Raw genomic sequence first — 23,907 nt, 5'->3', positions numbered from 1 at the left:
GAGAGAAAGAAACAAAGCAGAAATTTCCTGACAGTGAAAACAATATCAGTGGAATGATTTGACTCCAGAAGTTGTGGGTACTTCATCACAGGAAGTTTTTAAGTAGATATTGGAAGTTATTTCCCTGAAATGGTGTAGGGCTACACCATTTCTGACAGAATGCAGTCCAGTCTCTTCTTGAAAGCTTCAAGTGATGAAGCTCCCACAACCTTTGAAGGCAACTTCTCTTCCATGGCTTGATTGTTCTCACTCTCAGGAAATTCCTCCTTGTTTCCAGGTTGAATCTCTCCTTGGTCAGTTTGCATCCATTCTTCCTTGTCTGGCCTTCAGGTGCCTTGGAAAATAGGTTGACCCTTCCTCTCTGTGGCAGCCCCTCAAATATTGGAACACTATTATCATATCTCCCCTGGTCCTTCTCTTCACTAGACTAGCCATGCCCAGTTCCTGTAACCGTTCTTCATATGTTTCAGTCTCCAGTCCCCTAATCCTCTTGGTTGCTCTTCTCTGCACTCTTTCTTGAGTCTCCAAATCTTTTTTATAGTGTGGTGACCAAAACTGGATGCAGTACTCTAGGTGTGGTCTTACTAAGGCTTTATAGAGTGGTATTAGTACCTCACTTGATCTTGACTGTATCTCTCTGTTAATGAAATTTAGGATTGTGTTGACTTTTTTGGTTGCTGTCACACAACTCTGGTTCATATTTAACTAGCTGTCCACTAGGACCCCAATATCCCTCTCACAGGTACTGCTTTTAAATATACTTCATTCAATGTTTAGAGAAGAAAAGATCCCATCTGCCTCTGTAGAATTGTGACGCTGATCCTGACTGGTTCCAGCTGATCTTCTTTCTGTTGAAATAACAATCAGAACTGACAACTCACGTTTAAGAATATCCTGCCAACATGGAGAAATCTTGGCAATGTTTAACACTTCACTTGGAAAAATATTGAGGCTTCCCTGTTAAAAGTTCTGGCAGGCAGAAGCTGGACTCCAGGAAGTGCTCTAATCCAATGTTCTCTGCAAATCTTCAGCTGCTAAATTTGCTTAGCTGCAGCTACAGATTCTATGCTGTTGCCATAAAGGGAAGCTCATCAAATGTAAGTTCAGCCGGGGGAATGGCACCTGGATAACTGGCTCAGAAAGGAAGTAGAAATAGACCTACTTTGAACTTGGAAGGGAGAAAATAGAACGTAGAACATAGAAAATACGCTTGGGAGGAACCTTGGAGGTATTTTAGTTCAACTCCTGCTCAGGTAGAAGACCCTTTACCTGTGATGGTGAACCTTTTTGTCATTGTGTGCTGAAAACGTGTGAGCGATAGCACCTGCCTGCACCCATAATGCAACGCGCCTGCAACACACACACTGCCCTGCCCCCCTGTGCATGTGTGCATGACCCCCCCACCCGATCCCATGACCCCCATGCATGCACACATGACATCCCTGTGCCCCATTTTGCCCCTAGTAGGCCTCCCTGCAGCCTCCTGGGACAAAAAATGGACCACGGGAAGGGGTGCACCCCTCTGCTCCCCCTGCCCCCCCTGCACAAGGACATGTGACCCTCCATCCCACATGCACATGCACACACAACCTCCACCCCCGTGCATGCATTTGCGTCTTCCACATGTGCCCCATGCATAGGTGGCAGAGACCCAAACATCAGCTGGCCAGAGGGAGGCGCACATGCATGCATGGTGGAGCTGAGCTGGGGCAATGGCTTGCATACCCGCAGAGAGTGTGCCACCTGTGGCAAATAGGCCATAGGTTTGCCATCATGGCCCTGTATCATACGAGAAAAATGGTTGTCTAATTTCCTCTTGAAAAACTCCAGGACTTGCGCACCACAATTTCTGGAAGCAAGCCATCCCACTGATTAATTATTCTCATTGACAGTTAATTTCTCCTTAATTCTAGGTTGGGTCCCTCTTTAATGATCTCCCAGTGGTGGCTTCTTGTCCTGCCCTCCAATGCTTTGGGGTATAGTTCTCCCACTAATTATGAATTGGCAAGATGCCAGAGCTACCCACTCTCACCGTTCTTACATTTAATAAGGGGAGTCTCCCTCCTTAGGTAAAGGTAAGGCTTTGAAACGGAGATGAGCACCACCCCCAAGAGTCGGGAACGACTAGTACATTTGTGTGAGAGGTGCTAGTCGTTCCCGACTCTAGGGGGCAGTGCTCATCTCCATTTCAAAGCCAAAGAGCCAGCGCTGTCCGAAGACGTCTCCGTGGTCATGTGGCCGGCTTGACTCAATGCCAAAGGTGCACGGAACGCTGTTACCTTCCGACCAAAGATGGTTCCTATTTCTCTACCTGCATTTTTACATGCTTTTGAATTGCTAAGTTGGCAGAAGCTGGGACAAGTAACAGGAGCTCCGTTATGCGGCGCTAGGGATTCTAACCACCAAGCTGCTAACCTTTCGATCAACAAGCTCAGCATCTTAGCCACCGTGTCCCATTTTTCTCCATACTTAAGGAATTCAATTTTTTTAAAAAAATATTAAATTTGTGGAGGTCTAGAATAGATGACCCAGAGTTCAGGGTTACAGTGAAAAAGTAGGGTGGTCTTGATAAAATTTCTCCACTGTAATATTCACCTTGGTCCAATGTCAGTGCAATGTCAAATGTCCCCATTAATCACAGTTATGTCTGACTATCTTTCATGGGATTTCTCCAATGGGCACACTCACCAAGGTAAAAATCCCTCTGTTTTTTCTCCACTGCCCTTCTCAGGAAATTTGCAGCCTCTGTTTTGGCTTTTTTTTTTTTTTTTACTTTTTTCTTTCCAAAACTAGAGACTTGTGAGCCCAATGACTCAGTCTCAAAGCAACTAAAATGAACAACAGATAACACAACGGGGCCCCATGGGTAAAAGATGAAAAACAGAAGTAAGAAGGCCCTTATTTTATTTTATTTTTACTCCTGGAGTAAAAGGAGATGGTTTATCTCATTCTACTCCTCCCTGCAAATCCCCCTCCCTTCTAGTACTGATGATGTTACTAGTTGGGTAAAAAAACGTCTGCAAGAAAACTACCAAGCTCAGAGAGCACCAAGGACCCCACACTCCTCCTCCTCTCCACAAACCCTTTTTGCACTGATGATGTTACCTAGTTAGGTCATGAAATGTCTGTAAGAAAACTACCAAGCTCAGAGAGCACCAAGGACCCCACACTCCTCCTCCTCTCCACAAACCCTTTTAGCACTGATGATGTTACCTAGTTAGGTCATGAAATGTCTGTAAGAAAACCACCAAGCTGAGAGAGCACCAAGGACCCCACAGTCTGCTTCCTCCTCTTCCTCTCCCTTCTAGCACTGATGATGTTACCTAGTTGAATAATGAAAAGTCTGCAAGAAAACCATCAAGCGCAGAGAGCACCAAGGAGTTATCCTCCTCCTCCCTCCCTCCCTCCCTCTTCCTCTTCCTCCTCCTCCATCTTCTCTCTTTCCCCTTTGCGCCCACCACCTGCGCGCACAGTTGGGATTTCTCCAAGTAGACAGAGCAAAGTTTTAAAAAGCAAGCAATGGAACATCATTACATCGTACAAACAGCGTGCATATAGCTTAAGGCGATTTTTTTCCTCCTTTTCTTCCCCCTTGAAATCTTTTCTTTTCTCAGATGCTACTAGAGACACCTGGTGATTAGGTCGCAGTGGGATTTGACAGTAATCTGTTAGCACATCGTAAACATCAGGTGCCTGGAAGTATTAGAACGATCTGTAAGTTTATCGTAAAATGTTACAGGTTTGCCTACTGCAGTAAACCATGGTGACTCTCAGCTTGAGCACTCCTTGCAAAATAGGCTGTTTTTCGCCCCCCCCTTTCTTCAGTAAAAGAAGCTACATCCAGCTCCTCTGATTCCGTCATCCCTCCTGCTCTCTTGACAAATCTTTCCCCATCCGACCACAAGAACCATCTTATAAATATTCTCTCTGATCCTCAACGCAACTTGCATATGTAGGGAGCTTTCAATGCCACTTTGTTGCTCGGCTTTTAAAAAAAAAAATTTTTTTCCCCTTTTATCCATCCTTTTCTTTCATCTTTTTTGGAAACGTGGAAAAAAAAGAGAGAGAAAAGAAAGCGGGACTTGTTTGCCAGATTTTTTTTTAAAGGAAGAACGAAAGAGAACTGCTTCCTGTTAGCACGGAATTGCTGCTAAGTTCCTTTTTTTTGTTCCTCCTCGCCCTGCTTTGCATTCAAGGGTGCTTCTTGCATCTGAAACCAACAGAACAAATGTCTTTTGTCTTGTTTAAATGATCGGGGCTGTAGGAGAACTGCTTTGCTGAATCAGGCTAAACTCCTTGTAAACCAGGACTATCTTCCCAAAGCTGACTTCTGAGCATGCAACTGCTTCTACTCCAAGATGGTGCATTCATTCAAGACCAAACAATCGATACAAACGCAAGGTAAACCGCTCCAAATTCGATTGCAGAAAATACGACTTCAGCAACAGAGTGGTCAACGCCTGGAATGCTCTACCTGATTCTGTGGTTACATCCTCAAACCCCCATAGCTTCCATCTCACACTGTCTACCGTGGACCTCATCCCATTCCTAAGAGGTCCATAAAGGTGCATGCATAAGCGCACCAGCTGCCTATCATCTCTATCCTACTGTCCCCATCTATTTGTATTCATCTCTTTAATTTATATCCATGTTTATATTTATACCTGCTTTCTTGTACATGTTTGACAAACTAATAAATACAAATAGAAATTCATGCTTCACCAATGCTTTTGCTCAACTCTTCCAAATAAAGAATTGTTTCTAAGCCATGCCGTCCTCCGGTCTTTGTAAGAAGCTGCTTCTCTGACTTTGCAGTTGATCCATTGAGCTAGTCAACCCTAAATTCTAATAATAGATGTTCTACTAAAAGTTGTTGAGACTCTGGAAAGAGAGCAGCAAAGATAACTAAGGGATTGGAGGGTAAAACATTCCTGGAGAACAGGAATTGGGCATGGCTAGTCTAGTGAAAAGAAGGACTAGGGGTGATATATGATAGCTGCATTTCAATGTTTGAGGGGTCACAAACAAGAGAGGGTCAACTTATTCTCCAAAGCACCAGAGGGCAGAACAAGAAGCAATGGGTGGAAACTAACCAAGGAGAGAAGCAACTTGGAACTAAGGAGAAATTTCCTGATAGTGAGAACAATGAACCAGTGGAACAACTTGACTCCAGAAGTTGTGAATGCTCCAACATTGGAAGTTTTTAAGAAGAGATTGGACAACCATTTGTCTGAACTGGTGTAGGGTCTCCTGCCTGGAGGACTAGAAGATTTCCCAGGTCCCTTCCAACTCTGTTATATTGCAAATAAGAGGCAAAAATGCAAGCCTTCATACGTTCTTTGTCTAGGTGTAACATTCAGGTTCTAATATACCCCTGGAAAAAGATAAACCTCCAAGATTTAAATTTTATTCCGAATAAACAAAGAATGAAGGTACCCCTAAGTTGGCCCCACTTTGTAACTTTAAACACAGCCAATGCTTCTTTCCGCCAGACCCCCAATTTTCACTCAAACCATCACAGCCAAATCCCAGGAACATGGTTTCGCACCATTCTGAGACAGGAAGCAGGTTACAGGTCATCTCTGTATTCAGAATCAGAGGTGGTATTTTGCCAGTTCGCCCCCAATTTGGGAGAACTGGTAGCGGGGGTGGCGGGAGGTTCCGCCCACCCACCCAGATGTCATCATGGACACTATGTGCATGCATAGAAGGTTCTGGGCATGTGTGCACAAGAACCGTACACGAGCTCCCAGTTCCAAACCAGTAGCGAAGGTAACAGGATTTCATGCCTGTCCAGAATCATCCCTTTGGCGATGGCTCACATTTACAATGGCACCAAAGGAAGTAACATATGACCAGCCCTCACACTTACAACTGCTGCAGCATCTGGTTATGTGATCAAAATTGAGTGCTCAGCAACCGCTATGTATTTATGACTGCTGTAGCATCCCAGGTTTACATGAACATCATGTTTTCCACATGCAAACTCAACCTGCAGTGGGGTGGGGAGAGGCAGATTAATGTGAGTCACTTAAACAACCAGAACTCATTCATTTAACCACTGTGACAGAGGTGGGATTCAAGAGAAATTTTGAGTAGTTCGGAGAACCGGCAAATAGGCTGGCCACGCCCCCACTGCCTCCCAGCCTCCAGCTGATCTTCTTTTGTTGCCCTGCACAGGAAAACGGAGCTGGAAAGCAGGTTAGTGGGGTGGGGAGGGAATGGGGATTTTGCAGTGTCCTTCCCTTGCCATGCCCACAAAGCCACGCCATACCCACAAGGCCACGTCCACAAAGCCACATTGGCATAAAATCACGCCCACAGAACCGGTAGTAAAAAAAAAACAGTTTAATCCCACCACTATCCTCTAGTCATAGTGCTGACTTTTTTGAGTCCCTACAATCCAACTGCCTGGGATCTCCAATCATTTTTTGGCTGAGTGTGATCGGTGATTCTAACCAGAATAACATCGCTGGCACGTCTTCCGATGGTCATCTCCAATCGGATCGGCCTCTGATACTTCACTTAAGCAAACTCTGTCTGCCCATCTCATCAATAACACCCCACCAAATCATTTGTCAACAAATATCAAGGGAAGGTTAAGGGAAGCTTGCCTGAAAACCCCATCAAGCATGCCAGGATTGTAACATGCAACAGGCCTTATTTACTCCATTAGTCAGCCACTAGGTATGACCTCCAGAGCTGTCATTTTAGTGACAGCAAAAGCAGGAGATTTTCTCAAGCTTATGACCGTGGTGTCCATGGGCGCTGTAGATGAAAGCTAGATTCTAGCTGGCACAGGCCCTGCGTTCGCGGAATATACTCAATTACAAAGAAGCCAACTCCCTGTTTGAGTGAAACCTATTATACTAAGTTGGTGCAGGTGTTTAATATGTAGTTGGGAGCACACTGTGGCCCCAAGACACATATAAACACATAAACACATTTAAAATCTGGGTCTAAACGAGAAACTAAGCAACAATTCAATATTGAATGAATGAGCCTCCTTAAGAAATGGGTTCAACAGAAGTTGACTACTGGTTCGCCCCGCACATGTGCATGTTCTCTTCGTGAGCATGTGCATCTTCCACGCATGCGCTTTGTATGTTTGTGTGGCTTTCGTGCATGAGCGTGGCTTCAAAAACGTGGCTAAATCGGACTGCACAGAGCCAGGGTGGATGGGTGGGCAGCCCCAGGCCCACCCACAAGTCATCACTACCAGTTCGCCCTAACTTGTCCGAACCGGCTGAAGACTACCTCTGATCTCCTTTCATTCCATCATTCAAACGTTCTTATGGAAAGGAAACAAAATATCTAACCACAACAGTTTCATCTGCCTATAGGAGGAGTGACCACCTCAAGGCCTGCGGGACTCAGCTGCCCTGTTGGGTACTTAGATCCGGACCTGGAAACAGCAAAGGAGTGGCCTGCGGTGCCTCTGCCAGAAAAAAACAGAGCTTTTTGAGGGCTGTGCATAGCTGTAAACAGGGCCTAGGAGCCCATGTGCATCTGTTTTCACTGACAAAGGGCTATCAAAACAAACTGACAACAAAACAAAAGGAGAAATGTTTCCCCTTTTGAATTTGAGCATGCAAGAAGGGACAGGAAATGAGAAAGGGAAAGAGGAAAGACAAAGGGAAAGAAGGGAAGATGAGAAGAGAGGAAGAAAGGAAAAATAAGGAAAGAGGGGAAGGAGGAAGAATGGAAAATGAAGAGGGAAGGAAAAAGAAGAGAAGGACAGAAGGAAGGAAGGAAGGAAGGAAGGAAGGAAGGAAGGAAGGAAGGAAGGAAGGAAGGAAGGAAGGAAGGAAGGAAGGAAGGAAATATGATGGGGGAGGGAGGGAGGGAGGAAGGAAGATTATAATGAGAGTGAGGGAGGGTCTGAGAGTGGTTCTCAACCTTCCCAATGCCGCAACCCTTTAATAAAGTTCCTCATGTTGTGGTGACCCCCAACCATAAAATTGGTGTCTCGGTTCCTAAGACCATTGAAAATATGTGTTTTCTGATTATCTTAGGCGACCCCTGTGAAAGGGTTGTTCGATCCCCAAAGGGGTCCTGACCCACAGGTTGAGAACCACTGATCTGAGGGAAGTCCTGCCCCCAACATGAGTGAGACCGAGCTGGCCACATCCACCCTGCCTTTGCCCACTCTGACCACCCACCCCCACCCTCCAAGGTCAAACACAACTCTCATTCGGCCCTCAATGAAAATGAGTTTGACACCCTTCAACTTTAGATAGCCAGCATATCTTCATGCAAAGACCCGAATGGCCACTAGTGGCAGCAGAGAGTTGAGATTTGCTGGTGGAATTTGCTACCGTCTAGATTTCTGCAACATGCAACCTGATCTACAGATGGTCGATTAATTAGAAACCGCTTTCAGTATAACACCAAGTCAGTATAGCAACCAAAAAAAAAAAAATCTTCCCACAGTTATGCCAAAAGTGAACTGAGAAAAGGGCACTCATTCAAAAGCAGCTGACATAATTCTAACAAGCTGCTTTTACAGACCACATATTGTGGTTGAGAAGGTGCTGAAAACTATGTTTCCAGAGGAAAAGTAGTATGCTGATTATCTCATTCCCTCTGATGGGAGTAAATCCCATTGAAATGAAGAGGGTTTACTGTTTGAGCAAGCACAAAGATTATTACGCAAAGCTTCTTTTGTTGACATCACCCACCTGCTCCTGGTTATAAAATTAGTTTCTACGTTCATCAGTTGATGTGTTTAACAAGAAGTAAAGAGGATATAGGATCATAGGGCTGGAAGAGACCTTGAAGGGCTTCTAGTCCAATCCCTTCTCCAAGTCAACAGCCCTTATTCCATCTTTGGACAAATGGTTATTTAATCTTTTCTTGAACACCTCCAGTAACGGAGCACCATAACTCAAAAGTTTGTTTTTAGTTATTTTCCTAGGCTCCAAGATCACCACAGAGGGGGACAGCAGGCAAGAAATTAAAAGATGCTTCCTCCTGGGGAGGAAAGCTATGGCAAATCTAGACAGCATCCTAAAAAGCAGAGACATCACCCTGCCAACAAAAGTGCATATAGTCAAGGCTATGATTTTCCCAGTTGCAATGGATGGCTGTGAAAGTTGGACCATAAGGAAGGCTGAGCACCAAAGAATGGAGGCCTTTGAACTATTGTGCTAGAGAAAACTCCTGCGAGTCCCTTGGACTGCAAGGCGATCCAACCAGTCAGTCCTAGAGGAGGTCAACCCTGACTGCTCTTTGGAAGGCAAGATCATTAAGAGGAAACTCAAAGACTTTGGACATCTAGTGAGAAGGAAGGACTCACTGGAGAAGATCCTAATACTGGAAAGGATTGAGGGCAAAAGAAGAAGGGGACGACAGAGAATGAGGTGGCTGAATGGAGTCACCGAAGCAGCTGGCATGAGCTTAAATAGACTCCAGGGGATGGTACAGGACAGGAAGGCCTGAAGGAACGTTGTCCATGAGGTCACAACTTCACAACTAATAACAACAAAAGTAAGTCTCTTTACTGAGCTTCCACCCATTACCTCTTGTTGCCTCTCAGGTGCTCTGGAGAATAGCAACTCTCTCTTCTCTGTTCTGGTCTTCACGTGCCAGAAGACTGCTACCATATCACCCCTAAACCTTTATCTTCTTTAGGCTACACATACCAACCATTCATTATACAATTTAGCCTCCAGCCCCCTAATCATCTTGGTTGCTCTTCTCTGCACTGTTTCTAGAATCTCAACTTCTTTTTTGTATAGTAGATACCAACTACTTTTCATTAGCCCAGTGTACCCTGGTCCTTTTGCTCCAAGGTGAATATTAAGATGTTACACAGCTAAGGAAAGGGCAATTTGAAAGATTTTCCGCATACTATCCTTCCTTAAATATACAAGATGGACTCTGGTAGTTCACTTTTTTCTTAGCACACCAGACAATTATCCTGTTTCCCTGAAAATAGGACCTCCCAGCATAGTAAGCCCAATCGTGCTTTTGAGTGCATGAGCTAAAATAAGCCCTCCCCCCAAAATAAGCCCTCCCTGAAAATATTGCAACATAGCAGCAGCCACGAGGTGACCACACTCGCCGCCTCCTGCACCTCAAAAATAATAAGACCTCCCCAAAAATAAGGCCAAGTGCTTATTTCGGGGGTCAAAAGAAAATAAGACCCTGTCTTATTTTCGGGAAAACACGGTATGTGAATTCCAACCGGTATAGTACAGTCACATCATCCCTTATGGCATGTTTGCTAGACTTAAATTCCTGTGAATCTGAACACCCTTCAGGGGTTATTTTTTTATTCATTATAATCTGGTTCATTTTTCTGGGAACCTGGAGTGCAAAGTTTCAGTCTTTTTCCTTCAAGAAAAGCTCAAGGAAAGAAACCATTAAATATCCTTTACCAGGCAGAACTTTCCTGCTAAACCATCCAGAAGCATTCTGTTTTTGAAGGCTAGTTATATATAAATGTGGGTGTTTGTGTCTAGGAACACTCCTGCTCACTATTTTAAGTGCTTTAACAGTTGAGTTGTTTGCAGTGTCACGGTGTGTATTGTAAGTTGCCTTCACAATATTATCGCCAAATGCACTCATAACATTTCAGATAAGTCTAGTAAAATGCTCCGGATATTTTTCAAATGGAAAAAAAACAACAACCTAGAAATGTTTTCTCTGTGCAGAAAAATTCAAGGCAGCCTCTTTTCTAAGTCACCCATATCTACCCAGCAGAAAGATTTTTTTTTTCCCTTTCTGGTCTGGGAGGTTTTGTGTGTGAATATCCTGACTGTGATTCCACTTGTAAAGTGGAATTTATAGTCTTGCAGAAGATATACTACCCATCCAGTCATGGCTTAACCTACAAGTCACAGCTGGGTACAGATTGGTGGCATTGGTATGAGGTCTTGGTTTCATTTCGATTTTATTTCTTAAATTTATTTGCCGCCCATCTCACTGTCAAACAACCCTCTGTAAGGTCTCTTGATTGAAATTCTGCCTTGATGCCTACCGGTTATGACCACAATGGTGCTCAAAAATTCTGTTTTTAAGCAAGACATTGGTTAAGTGAATTTGGCTGGATTTTACGATGTTCTTGCCACTGTGAAGGGAATTTGTGTAGTTGTTAAGTGAGTAACATGGTGGTTTAGTCAAATTGGCTTCCTCGTTGACTTTGCTTGTGGTAAAAGAGGATCACATGAAGACTGCCAAATCACTGAATATGAACCAGTTGCCAAGCATCCTAATTTTAATCGCATGGCCATGGAGGACACCGCAATGGTCGTTAAGTGTGTGTGTGTGTGTGGAAAGGTTATCAAGTCACTTTTTTTCAGAACTGTTGTAACTTCAAATGATCACTTGAGCCTCGGTGGCCCAGTGGTTAGAGTGCAGTACTGCAGGCTGCTTCTGCTGACTGCCAGCTGCCTGCAACTTAGCATTTTCAATTCTCACCAGGCTCAACGTTGACTCAGCCTGCCATCCTTCCAAGATCGGTAAAACGAGAACCGAGACATGCTGACTCTGTAATTCCCTTAGAGAGGGCTCTAAAGCACTGTAACACGGTATACAAGTCTAAGTTCTATTGCTAACAATGATCATAAATCAAGGATTACCTGTATGTCGGAAGCTACCAGTAGCACCCGCATCAGGGTTAAAGGTGCATGCGTGTGTTTGAGATAAAAACAAAAAAATTACATTGCACAAACAAGCTCTGTTTTCTTTCCCTGTGTATGATGTGGTTTTGCACGCCTGCAGAGCTTGTGCCCTGGGGCTGCAAAGTCACATTAACCATCTGATGATGATCAGATGCTCATCTCCCAATCCTGCAGGTGCCTCCGTAAACTCCTTTAACCTGTAAGCTAATTATTGCAGCGACCAAACATGCCATGGAGTGCGATGTTGTGTGCCCTGATGTAGCATGTCACCTGAATGCATCCAACAGCTGAGCCTAGTGTTTACCCGATTTGTGAGCCATTCTCACCTCTCTTCTGAAGGGATTTAGTCCACAACAATCTCTACCAACTGCAGATTAGCCGAGTGGGCACACCCAGGGCTCCGAGAATGCAACGTCTTCCAATAAAAAACAAAATCTTAGAGCCAAAATGGGAGAAAAATGAACGGAGAAATTATCAATAGGCTAATACGGCTGTATCAAAGGACACGTGGAAACATCCTATCCTGTTAAGAACCTACGATGAAGAATCCCAAAGGTGGTTTTTCAGGAGGAAACTGGACTTCCTTGTTTTGTTTTGTTTTCTTTTGAAGATGTTTTGCTTCTCATCCAAGAAGCTTCTTCAGCTCTGATGAATGATCAGCTGCTTGTAAGGAATATAAATCCTTCCATTCCCCACCATCCTGTCAGAGCTGAAGAAGCTTCTTGGATGAGAAGAGAAATGTCTTCAAAAGAAAAAAAACAAGAAACTCCAGTTGCCTCTTGGGAAAAAACACCTTTGGGACAACCATGACCTAGATGACTGAGGATCTCTACAGATTTGCGGTGAAGACCCTTCTGAAGACCCAGATTTGCGGTGAAGACAACCTACTCTCTGGTGCTGAGAGTAGGAATGGATTTCCAGAGAAAAACAATTGCAGATGACAGGAACCATTTGCACCACTCAGGTGACCCTGAGGACACAGATAAACCTCCAAGTGCTTCTATGACCCTCTAAAAGGATGAAAATGACCAGCTGTCTGCAAGAAATATAAATCCTTCCATTCCCCACCTTCCAGTCAGAGCTGAAGAAACTTCTTGGATGAGAAGAGAAATGTCTTCAAAAGAAAAAGAAAAAAACAAGGAATCCCAGTTGCCTCTTGAGAAAAAAGCACCTTTGGGACAACCATGACCTGGATGACTGAGGATCTCTACATTCTCATAAGAGGAAGAAACACACCCGTTTCTCAGGAAAGAAAGATAACATCCAAATCACAGGAAATCATGGTTGCGTTCTCTTCGTCTTTGGTGAAAGCCTGTTTGAGTTGTGTTTGTGTGCGTACATCACACTTTCCAAAGGATTCAGAAAACCACAGACAGGTTCTGAGACAAGCTACAAGGATGATCAGGAAGACTTAAACTGTCCTACCACGAGAAATGGAAGGAAGTGCACAAGGTTTCACTTGGAGGAAAGATGCCACTTGATGTGCAATGGTTCATTTAGTGACTGAAGTTACAAGAGCATTGGGAAAAAAAAGACTTACGGATGGTTTTTCACAGTTACAACCTTTGCCGCATCCCCATGGTCACGTGATCAAAATTCAGAGGCTTGGCAACTTACTCATACTTATGATGCTACCTTAATACTCTTTAATGAATCAATATTTCGCCACAGTGGCACAGTGGTTAGAGTGCGGTACTGCAAGCTACCTCTGCTGACTGCCGGCTGACTGCAATGGGACAATTCAAATCTCACCAAGCTCCAGGTTGACTCAGCCTTCTTCCATCCTTCTGAGGTGGGTAAAATGAGGACCTAGATTGTTGGGGGCAATAGGCTGATGCTATAAACCGCTTAGAGAGGGCTGTAAAGCACTGTGAAGTGGTATATAAGTCTAAGTGCTATTGCTATAGCCCTTTTTTCTCTCCTTTCCTTCCTTCCCTCCTTCCTTCCTTCCCTCCCTCCCAGTAGTTAGAATGCAATATTGCAGGCTAACTCTGTCTACTGCCAAGAGTTTGATTCTGAATGGCTCAGGGTTGACTCAGCTTTCCATCCTTCCGAGGTGAGTAAAATGAGGACGTCGATTGTTGGGGGGCAATAGGCTGATGCTTTAAACTGCTTAGAGAGGGCTGTAAAGCGCTGTGAAGCAGTATATAAGTCTAAGTACTATTGCTGTAGCTCTTCTTTTTCTTCCTTCCTTCCTTCCTTCCTTCCTTCCTTCCTTCCTTCCTTCCTTCCTTCCTCCTCCCTCCCTCCCTCCCTCCCTTCCTTCCCGGTAGTTAGAATGCAATATTGCAGGCTAACTTTGCCCACTGCTAAGGTTGACTCAGCCTTCCATCTTTCCGAGGTGGGGGAAATGAGGACCCAGACTGGGGGAGGTGGGAGGGAGGGAATAGGCTGATGCTGTAAACTCTTAGAGAGGGCTGTAAAGCACTGCAAAGCGGTATATAAGTCTAAGTGCCATTGCTATTCCCCGTACATTTAATAAACATTAAATCTGGTTTACATGACCACAAGTACATTACATTTATTTTTCTGTTACTATCTTGAAATGAATTACTATTGGGTCGCAACTGTTGGAAACCTGCAAGGAAGATACAAACAGGTTTAGGGAATGGGGAGGATATACTGACTTTAAGCTGAATTGTCCACATTTAGGAGGGGTCTTCTGTTATTTTTCCACAGATTTGCAATTATTCTCTGGAATTTCGTGCAGGAGTCTCAAGATACGACCCTAGTCCTCGAGACATAGTACCTTGAGATAGTCCTTGAGATACGACCATAATTAAGCCAAAAATTTCTGTTGCCAAGTGAGAGATTTGTTAAGTGAGTTTTGCTTCACTTTACGACTTTTATTGCCATCATTGTTAAGTGAATCACTGCAATTGTTAAGTTCATCACACGGTTGCTAAGTGAATCTGATTCGATAAAGTGACAATAAAGCCATCTATCAAAGTAGTTGGAACTACAAGTTTAGGAAGATGTCTTCCAAGATTCATTCCACAAAATAATAATAATAATAATAATAATAATAATAATAATAATAATAATAATAACAACAACAACAACAACAACAACAACAACAACAATAACAATAACAACAACTACTACTACTACCCAGAAGCAAAATAAAACTAGAATTCATTCTACTCTGGTGAATTTTCTTCCTCTTTAATCAGCTTTGTGACTAAATGGTTACATTTTTGTTTAAATATCTCATAGATGTAATCAGATAATACATTCATTTCTCATCCATGGCTATCATCTTAAGAACTTAACAGAAATGACATTGTGCCTTTTTCAAGAAAAAAAAAGTCTCTTTCGATTTATATAAATTTCAGAACCAAAAAAATAGAAGTTAAAATACAGTATACGCTTTTTAAAAAAAAAAGCTTACCAACTGGGACTTTATACTACATTAAAACTCTTTAATGACTCGATATTGCCCATACATTGTTTGTTGGATTACAATCCTTTAGCAAAATAAAATTCAGTATCTATCAGTAATTATTACATCTGATCAAAGGGTTGGGTTTTTCCCTCCCCCCCCCCCCCGGGGAAGTTTGCAAAGAATGTAGCTTTGACATTCCGACTTCTTCATTTTATCTCTTTAACAAAGACATGATTTAAACAAGTGACACAGGGGAGAGGGGGGGGGGGAAAGTATCTATTTTAAATGCATGAGCTATAAATCAAATTACCTTCAGCTCTGTCCTAGCTTAAATGCTCTTCCTCCAACTGTCACTTTTTCTTAATATCAATTTCAGATGTGGAGTATTACACCATTGTTCTAATTGATAGCAACACCCAGTCAAGATAAGCATAACATGAAGTAGTTTCCGTAATGAAACTCAATTGAGGGTTGAAATTATATATATAGACATACATACACACACACACACAAACACACTGACTATGTTAGCAGTGGCTAATTTTAGGCTTAGTGAGCAATATATTTCAAAGTTCCGGATATCACAATATCTGTTTCTTTTATACACACACAGAGAGAGACTATATCACAGAAGTGAGTACCGCCCTTCACGTTTTGTAAATATTTAAGTATATCTTTTCATGGGACAACACTGAAGAAATGACACTTGGCTACAAGTGAACTCTATGCCCAAGAGGGTTTAAGGCAATGCTGGAAAATAATGGTGCCAACACAAAATATTGAAACTTTGGGCCAGGGGTAAAATTCAGCAGGTTCTGGAGAACCGGTAGTGGGAAATTTTGAGTAGTTGGGAGAACTGGCAAATACAACCTCTGGCGGGCCCCAGAGTGGGGTGGGAATGGAGATTTTGCAACATCCTTCCCCCAGGAGTGGGGAAGGAATGGGGATTTTGCAGTATCCTTCCCCTGCCACGCCCACCAAGCCACACCCACGGAACTGGTAGTAAAAACAATTTGAATTTCACCACTGCTTTGGACCCCATTTGGACATTGTCACTTAGGGGTGTGCTCACTTTTGTTGCCAACCGTTTAGACGTTAATAGTTGTGTGTTGCGTTATTCTGAGGGGACAGCACATTTACATGGTTATACAAGCTGTATACTCACTACTTTACTTTGTAGCCTAGTGTCATTTCTTCAGTGTTGTTACACGAAAAGATATACTTAAATATTTACCAAATATGAGGGGCTGTAGTCACTTCTGTGATATACTGTTATTACAGGGATCTTGCATAGGGGTGGACAGTGATTTAAAAAGCATCATTCTTTTGGCTTCTATGATGGAAATTTCGGCTCCTGAAATTCTGCACATAACAAAAAATGATGGCCAAGATATATATATTTTTTCCCTCTGAGCCAAAGGAAAAAAGGTCTCGCCTGAATTTCTGTACAGAAGCCAGTAATGTCTATTTAAAAAGGACAACAATGGGATGGAGTTCAATCACCAGGGCTGAAGCCATCAGAGATGCCTTCTAAGAAAGAAAATAGTGAAGGTATTAAGGTGCATATTTGTCCTTTGCTAGACAACGATCGGTTAGCAAAGTGTGAAAAATCAAACTGAGTGAGTCAGCAGTCCAAAATAAGCTGCAAAACTGGAGGAAATTAAAAAGGGAAGAGATCACTTCCACTGAAGGGAAGAGGGAAATTTCTAGGGAAAGTTTGCTTTCATAAGGACATCCTCTCCTGGTGCTACAGCTTACTCTGTCCCCAGGAATGGAACTCTTCAGCTCTTTGAGTATATGGTTCTCCAAGCTCAAAATACATGAGATCAACGCAAAGGCTTCCAAATCTGGAGTGATCCCACTGGAGAAGTCCTTCTGTTTGTTAGTTACACAAGGATAAGGCAGAAGGAACTGCATGCTTCCAAAGAGATGCTTCCAAACTCAACCTCAGGCGTGGTTACTCAAAAATAACTCCCTTTGCTGTCACCAAAACAAGTTTGCTCCCTAGCCAGCATGGGAAAAAACAAAAAAGAAGGAAAATAATAATCACAAGGGATATTTTTTGTTTAAGAGAGAGAGAGATAGACTCTTTTGGTTTATTATTTATTTATTATTTATTTCCTTGGATTTATAAACCGCCCCCTCTCCCAAAAAGGGACTTTGCCCAGGAATTCTGCTGAAAGAGTGACCCAGCCTTCCTAAACTTTGTTAAGGAACAAGATAACCACTTTCCTCCCAGTATGTTTGAAACAGGGGGCGGGGAGGGGATCAGTTCATGTCACTTTTGATACACTCCAGTCCTTCCCCTGTGGGTTCAGTGGAGAATATTAGAAGAGCAACGGACAAAACAAGTGACATGGCCAATGCATTCAGCAGCCATTAGCTTACAGCTCGCCCTTGCACAGTATTTTAATAAGAATATCATCCTCATTGCTTCTCTGCTACATACAAAGAAAAGGCAATTCCCTGTACGTACATACACAGCTCAAGAGTGTTACACGGTGTGCATCTATGTTGCAAGACTGGGATCCAGTCTATAAACAGTTAGGATTCTCCACGGGATCCCTTCAGATTTGAGAGCATATTTTTAACACAGTTCCCTGAACACAGTTAAAAGTAGCAGTTCAAAACCATTTGAAACCTGGTCTATTCCAATTTTTTTCCCCTCCTTCTTCCTGCATGTTGGAAAGCTGCCTTCTCAAAGCCATTTCTCTCCTGTACAATCGGAAGCATTAGCTCTGAAACACATAAGGCCCTGTGTCTGTCTCTGTGTGTGTGTGTTTGTGTGTGTGTGTGTGTGTGTGTATGTGTGTGTAATTCACTTGATTTACTTCAAGTGAATTACACTTTGCCACCCCACCCTGCCCCTCTCTCCCTGTTAGAAAAAAAATAGATAAATAATGCACTTCTCCCCCTGCTACATTTCTCCTTGCTCTAAGGAGTACATCTGTGAAGCTCAGTCTATTTCCTTTCTCTTCCATTTTAGTCCAAAGGTTAGAGTTAGTCTCTCTCTCTCTAAGGTTTTTTTTTTTTTTCCAGATTGCTTGTCTGGGCTCAACTGTCTTCCAGAATTGGTTGCAAATCAAGCAGGGAATTTTTCAGCATGGTTGCAGAATAAGCAAACAAACCTTTTAAGCGGTAGTTTAGACTTTTTTTTTTGCCTCACTGGATTCTGTTTTCCACTCTGGAACACTGGAGAGAATTTTATCACTGGCAGCTGCCGGTGAGGGGGAGAGGGGGAGGCTCCCATGAAAGGCATTGCATCTAAGATAACAGCAGCTGACATTAAAATGGTTTTTTGAAGGGTTCCGGCTTGTACTTCAGCTATTTACTCAAGCAAGGCACACTGCTCAGGTTGCACTTTGCAAGCAAGTGGCAACTGTCTGTGTAAATCTACTGCCCAGGCTCAATAGAATTTTGCTAATATGCGCTGAGGATGTTAAGCCATTTTTTTCTGCAGAAACCCAGTGTTTTAATTTGGGAAGGAGCCTGCTTTTAAAACTATACCAAGTAAACCAAACACAGCTTTTTTGTGTGTAGGGGTGAGGCACATGGGCTTGGATTGCTAAGTGATAAAACAGAGCTCTGTTTGTCCCAGGGGATATCTATTTTATGTTTAGCCGGGGGGGTGGGGATCAACAACTTATGATCTGATGGGTGTGATTGAACCGGATGGAAATAACAAAAATATACAGGTTTTGCAAGCCAGACATCAGCATGCGCACTCAATAGGAGCTACTTCTGCAGCACTTCCAAATGTTACACACCACGTTTGTGCCCCAACTACTCCACTTTGGAACAAATCAGGGTCTTCGTACTTTCCTCAAGACACAGGATAGAGAAACCGTTAAGAATGACCAGCCCAGGCTGATCCAGGTTCAAACCCTAAAGGCGAGACTGGATCTATGAGATCCTACACACTAGATCTTACCAACCTGCCCCAGTTTCGGAGTGCTGCATTGCTAAGCTAGCCTGTCGCTCTGTTTTCTAGCCAATGTGGTTTTTTTTTTTTTGACCTTGCTACAGAAGGGCTACAAAGATGATGGTGGCCTAATGCTAGCTAGGACCTGAGAACCAAGTCATCTCTGTCCCTCCGACACCTGGAAGGTAGCTTCTCTCGGCAGGTGTCACTGCAGATAGAAAATGCATAGTGAGAAGAAGTTCCAGGTTATCTCTCAAAGTCTCCTACCTGAATTATGGACATCCGACTTGGAGGAACCTCGGTGACATTAGTCCCTTGCCCTGTGAAGCTGGTGTGGCATCCCACGTGGCCTTGGGGCACGCTCAGGTTGTTGGAAGCTGGTTTCAGGAACATCACCTCCGACCTGGGCGAACTAAGGGGCAGGCGAGTCTGGTAGTCAAAATAAATGGGCGAGGTGGCCAAGGATGGGCTACTGACCACATTCATGACGTTGAGGGGCCCACGGCTGTCCTCCCCTTCACTGGGCACCAGCATGATGTCGTTCTTGCTAATCTTCTTCTTCTTGCCCTTGCCCCCTCCACTGCCCCCACCCCCGCCCCCGCCCCCACCCCCTCCACCCAACTGAGGGTGGCTGTACTCAGCAATACGGCAGTTGTAGGTACGGATGTCCTTGTTCTCGCGCTTACACTTCACGGCGATGGTGATCATGGCAGCCAGGAGGATGATGGAAACAGTGCTCAGGGTCACAATCAAGGGCAGCGAGAGGTCCCAGTGAGGCCGACGGTGCTGCTCCCCATTGACCTGGGGCTCTCCTGCTTCAGGCAAAGGCCCAGCCAAGGCCCGTACAATCAGCTTGGCCACTGCAGAAAGGCTCGGCTTCCCGTGGTCACTGACCTTCACCACAAGTTCTGCCACAGGACTCAGCTCTTCCCAGTAAGGGTGAAGGGTGCGGATCTCCCCACTGGTAGGGTCCATCTCAAAGAGATGCTCCTCGTTGCCTTCCACAATCTCATAGGTCAAGCGTCCACTTTCCCCGAAATCGTTATCCATGGCCCGGACGGTGCCCACGGGATAGCCCACGCCGGCATTGCGGGGGACCTGGAGTTCAGCCGTGTCATTGATCAGGGCGGGCAAGACAATCAGGGGGGCATTGTCATTGACATCCAAAACGGTGACCCGGACGGTGGCATTGCTCTCCCGGTGGGGAGAGCCCGAGTCTTTGGCCAACACATGGAACTCAAAATGTTTGGTCTGCTCATAATTGAAGCTGCGCAAAGCATAGATGGCTCCGTTGGTTGGGTTGACCGAGACGTAGGTGTAAATAGAGACATCCCCCACATGTCCCGGCAGAATGGAGTAGGAGACGGTGCCATTTTGGCCCAGGTCAGGATCCTTGGCCAACACGGATCCCAGATACTCTCCCGGGATGTTGTTTTCAGGCACTTGCAGCACATAAAGGCTCTTGCTGAAACGTGGTGGGTTGTCATTCTCATCTAGGATCCTGACTGAGAAAGACTTGGTGGAGTTCAGAGGTGGGTTGCCCCCGTCCCGAGCCAAGATGGTGACATTGTACTCGTCCTGCACCTCCCTGTCCAAGGGCCTGTCGGTCACCACTGTGTACAGGTTGTCATAGTTCTCCTCTAAGGTAAAGGGCACGGCCCCATCTCCTCCACTGCCATCACTGCCTTGCACCCGGCACTGCAGCTGCCCATTCTTCCCGGAGTCCCGGTCCGTCACCCTGACCAGGGCAATGACAGTGCCCGGCGGGGCCGCCTCGCTCAGGGCCCCCTGGCGCACGGAGACAAAGCCAATGGTGGGCGCATTGTCATTACGATCCAACAAATGCACAGTCACTTTGCAATGGGCAGGGATAGGATTAGGACCCAAATCCCGGGCCTGGACGTCGATCTCCACCAAGTTCCCCTCCTCATAGTCCAGGTTGCCTTTGACCCGGATCAACCCCGTCTGGGGATCTATGCTGAACAGCTCCCGCACCCGGTCGGGCGTGTAACCGCTGAAGGAGTAGAGCACCTGGCCGTTGGTGCCCTCGTCGGCGTCGGTGGCGTTGAGGTCGAGCAGGACGGTGCCCAGCGGGACGTTCTCGGGCAGCTCCACCACGTATGAGGCAGCCTCGAAGACCGGGCTGTTGTCGTTGGAGTCGATCAAGCGGACGTTGAGCTGGACGGTGCCGGAGCGAGGCGGCTCCCCGCCGTCCAGGGCAGTCAGCACCAAGGTGTGGTGGCTCTGCTCCTCGCGATCCAGCGGCTTCTGGACCACCAGCTCGGGGAATTTGGTGCCGTCGCCCCGCGCTTTGACATCCAGAGCGAAGAGGCCGTAGTCGTCGCGGGTGAGCAGGTAAGTGCGCAGGCCGTTCTCGCCCGCGTCGGGGTCGTGGGCGCTGGCCAGCGGGAAGCGGGTGCCCGGCGCTGCGTTCTCGGAGATGTCCAAGTCCACTTGGTCGGAGGGGAAAGAGGGCGCGTTGTCGTTGAGGTCCTGGATCTCCACTTTGATCATGCAGATCTCCTGGTCGTTGGCGAAGACCTCGAGGGAAAGCTGGCACTTGGCGCTCCGGCGGCAGAGAGCCTCGCGGTCCAGGCGCTGCTTGGTGTACAACAAGCCGCTCTCGCCGTCCACATCCAGCAGGCTGGGAGCCGAGTTCTCCAGCACGCGGAAAGTCGCCTTGGCACCGCGGGGCCGCTCCAGCGAGGGCGACCCGCCGCTCGACCCGGACTGCAGCCGGGCATCGCGGCCGATGTTGCCGATCACCGTGCCGGCGCCTTGCTCCTCCGGCACCGAGTAGTTCAGGTTCCTTAAGGCCAGGGCTGGAGCCCAGCAAAGGATGAAGCACCAAGCGGAGAGGGACATCCCAGCGGACGGCGCGGACGAGGCCGCCTCTCGGCCAACCCCGCCGCCGCCGCCGCCGCCGCTGCTGCCGCGTTGGCGCCTCTGCTTTCTAGCCGATCGTCGCGCCCCTCCGCCTCCTCCTCCTCCTCCTCCTCTCCTCGCTCTGCCCCTTCAAGTTCCCGAACCTGTTGCTCGGCACGATCGACTCGGCGACGGCAGCACCATGGACGAAGCCGGCAAAGGGCGGTAGAGGCTGCCACCAACGGCCAGGGAAAAGGGGTCTTTTCTTTTTTCCGGTCCTCGTCTCCTCCTCCTCGTCTCCTCCTCCTCCTCCTCTTCCTCTTCCTCCTCCGTGCTGCAGTTTCCCCTTGCTCCGTCCCAACTTCAGCGAGGCAGAGGGACGAGCCAAAGGCTTAAAGCCCCTTCCCTTCTGGGAGCGACCGAAAGGAGCGAAAGATCAGCCCCGGTTTTTTCCCAAGGCAGGAGATGTTCCTTCCAAAAATTAAAAAAAAAAATCAAACAAAAAATCAAACCCTTTGCAACGATGCCAAAGATCCTCACGGGAAGCTTCAAAGATTGGGGGGGGGGGGACCCAAAAAAGAGAGAGGGAAGCAAAAGACGGAGTTTTTTTTTTCCCCTGCCAGGGAATTCGAGGTATTTAACAAAAAAAAGAAACAAAAAACAACAACCGGCGGCTCCTGGATATCAAACGACTTGGAAAAACGGGATGGTAAGAAAAGCAGGCTCCGGAGGAGGTTGGAAGGCGCAGAAGCGTTGGGCCAAATCTTGCCGCTTTAAGATCTCAGGGATGGCAAAGGGGGTGGGGGTGGGGGGACAAGAGACGTTTTCCCGGCTCCGCAGCGTCTCGGGTGTTGAGTGTGTATGTGTGTTTTTCACCGCGCCGCTTGCTGCCTTTGGAGATCTAATCGCGCCCGTTTGGCTGCTGCGGTCAGCCGCAGCATCGCCGCTTTCCTCCCCGTTCCTCTCGCCCTGCTTCTTTCGCTCGCTCACCGGCGCGCTTCGCCTCCTCCGCCGGTGCTGAAGCTCCTCCGCAGAGGGAAAAGCGGTTTCCCCACAAGGCAAAAAAAGAATAATAATAATAACAGCAACAATAACAATATAGATATATATGTATATAAGGTCCAAGTCCCTCCGGATTTGTACTTCCAAAAAGCCCGTGTAGAGAGAGAGGAAGGAAGGGGGGAAAATACGCGAGGATCACATTTCTAGAGGTAAGGCTGGATGGATGGAGCGGGGAAGCGTCCTCAGGTTCCGAGGCTCCTCCGGCTTCGCCACGGGTCGCTTGGGCGGAAGGGCGGCGGGGAAAAGCGGCGGGGGAGAGAAACGATGGCGGTTTAGCAAGGTAGCCCCGTCCAAAGCGGCTGGGGATATTCCGCCCAGGAGACCGGCATCCGCCGCTTCCTCCGCCGGTCCTGAGGCTGGTCCTGATGCTCCTGATGCTGGCGCCCCCACATCGCTCGCTCGCTCGCCCGCCCGCCCGGCTCTCTCCTCTCCTCTTCCTCTCTCTTGTCTCTCGTTCCTGCCGCCGCTGCTGTGGCTGTTGGCTGTTTGCTGCCTCGGCGCGTGTCTGCGAGTGCTTTGCGCTTTGCGCTGGCTGCGGTTGAATTTCAGTCCCGCTCGCCTCTCCCCGCGCCCTGCCTTGCCCGTCAAGAGGAAATCAACAGGCAACTCATGGCTGAGCGCAGAGGTTTAAAAAAAAAAAGGAGAGCGAGCGAGAGAGAGAGAGAGCCAGCCGAGGGTGGGGCGACGGCGAGGCTGCACACACACACACACACATACACACGCACACACGCGTGCGCCCCGAGCCTCTCCAAAAAAATAAAGCAAAAGGGAAACGCGCCTTGGCGTTCCTGGAGCTTCCTCTCCTTCCTTTTCAGCTAAGGCCACTTTGTTTGTCCTCTTCGGGGCGCGAAGGGGCTCGGTCTTCCACCCGGCTTCCCATCTTCCCGGTGTATTTTTTTTAAAAAAATGGAGGAAAGCCAGATGAAAGCCCCACGAACGCCGAAAAGCCAAGGAGGGAAGGAGACGCTGTATAAAATGTAGAAGCTGCAAGGTGCTTTCTCGCTTTCTCTCTGTCTCTCTCTCTCTGTATGTATTTGTGTGTGTCT

The 23,907-nt window shown here is 46.4% G+C and overlaps 1 protein-coding gene across 2 annotated transcripts in view; it reads right to left on the bottom strand.

Moving 5' to 3' along the window:
- Positions 1 to 23,487, bottom strand: part of PCDH17 (protocadherin 17) — a 207,686-nt gene extending 184,199 nt beyond the window's left edge. For both annotated transcript variants that reach the window (XM_081948700.1, XM_081948701.1), the window contains exon 1: positions 19,202 to 23,487. In XM_081948700.1, coding sequence (XP_081804826.1) covers positions 19,202 to 21,799 — 2,598 coding nt within the window. In that variant the 5' untranslated portion in view covers positions 21,800 to 23,487. The remainder of the gene's footprint in view (positions 1 to 19,201) is intronic.
- Between the last annotated feature and the right edge of the window lie 420 nt (positions 23,488 to 23,907).

The sequence above is a fragment of the Natrix helvetica genome (genome assembly GCF_964273705.1).
Source record: "Natrix helvetica genome assembly, chromosome: 3".
Lineage (NCBI taxonomy): Eukaryota > Metazoa > Chordata > Lepidosauria > Squamata > Natricidae > Natrix > Natrix helvetica.
This window is presented reverse-complemented; position numbering and strand designations above follow the sequence as displayed.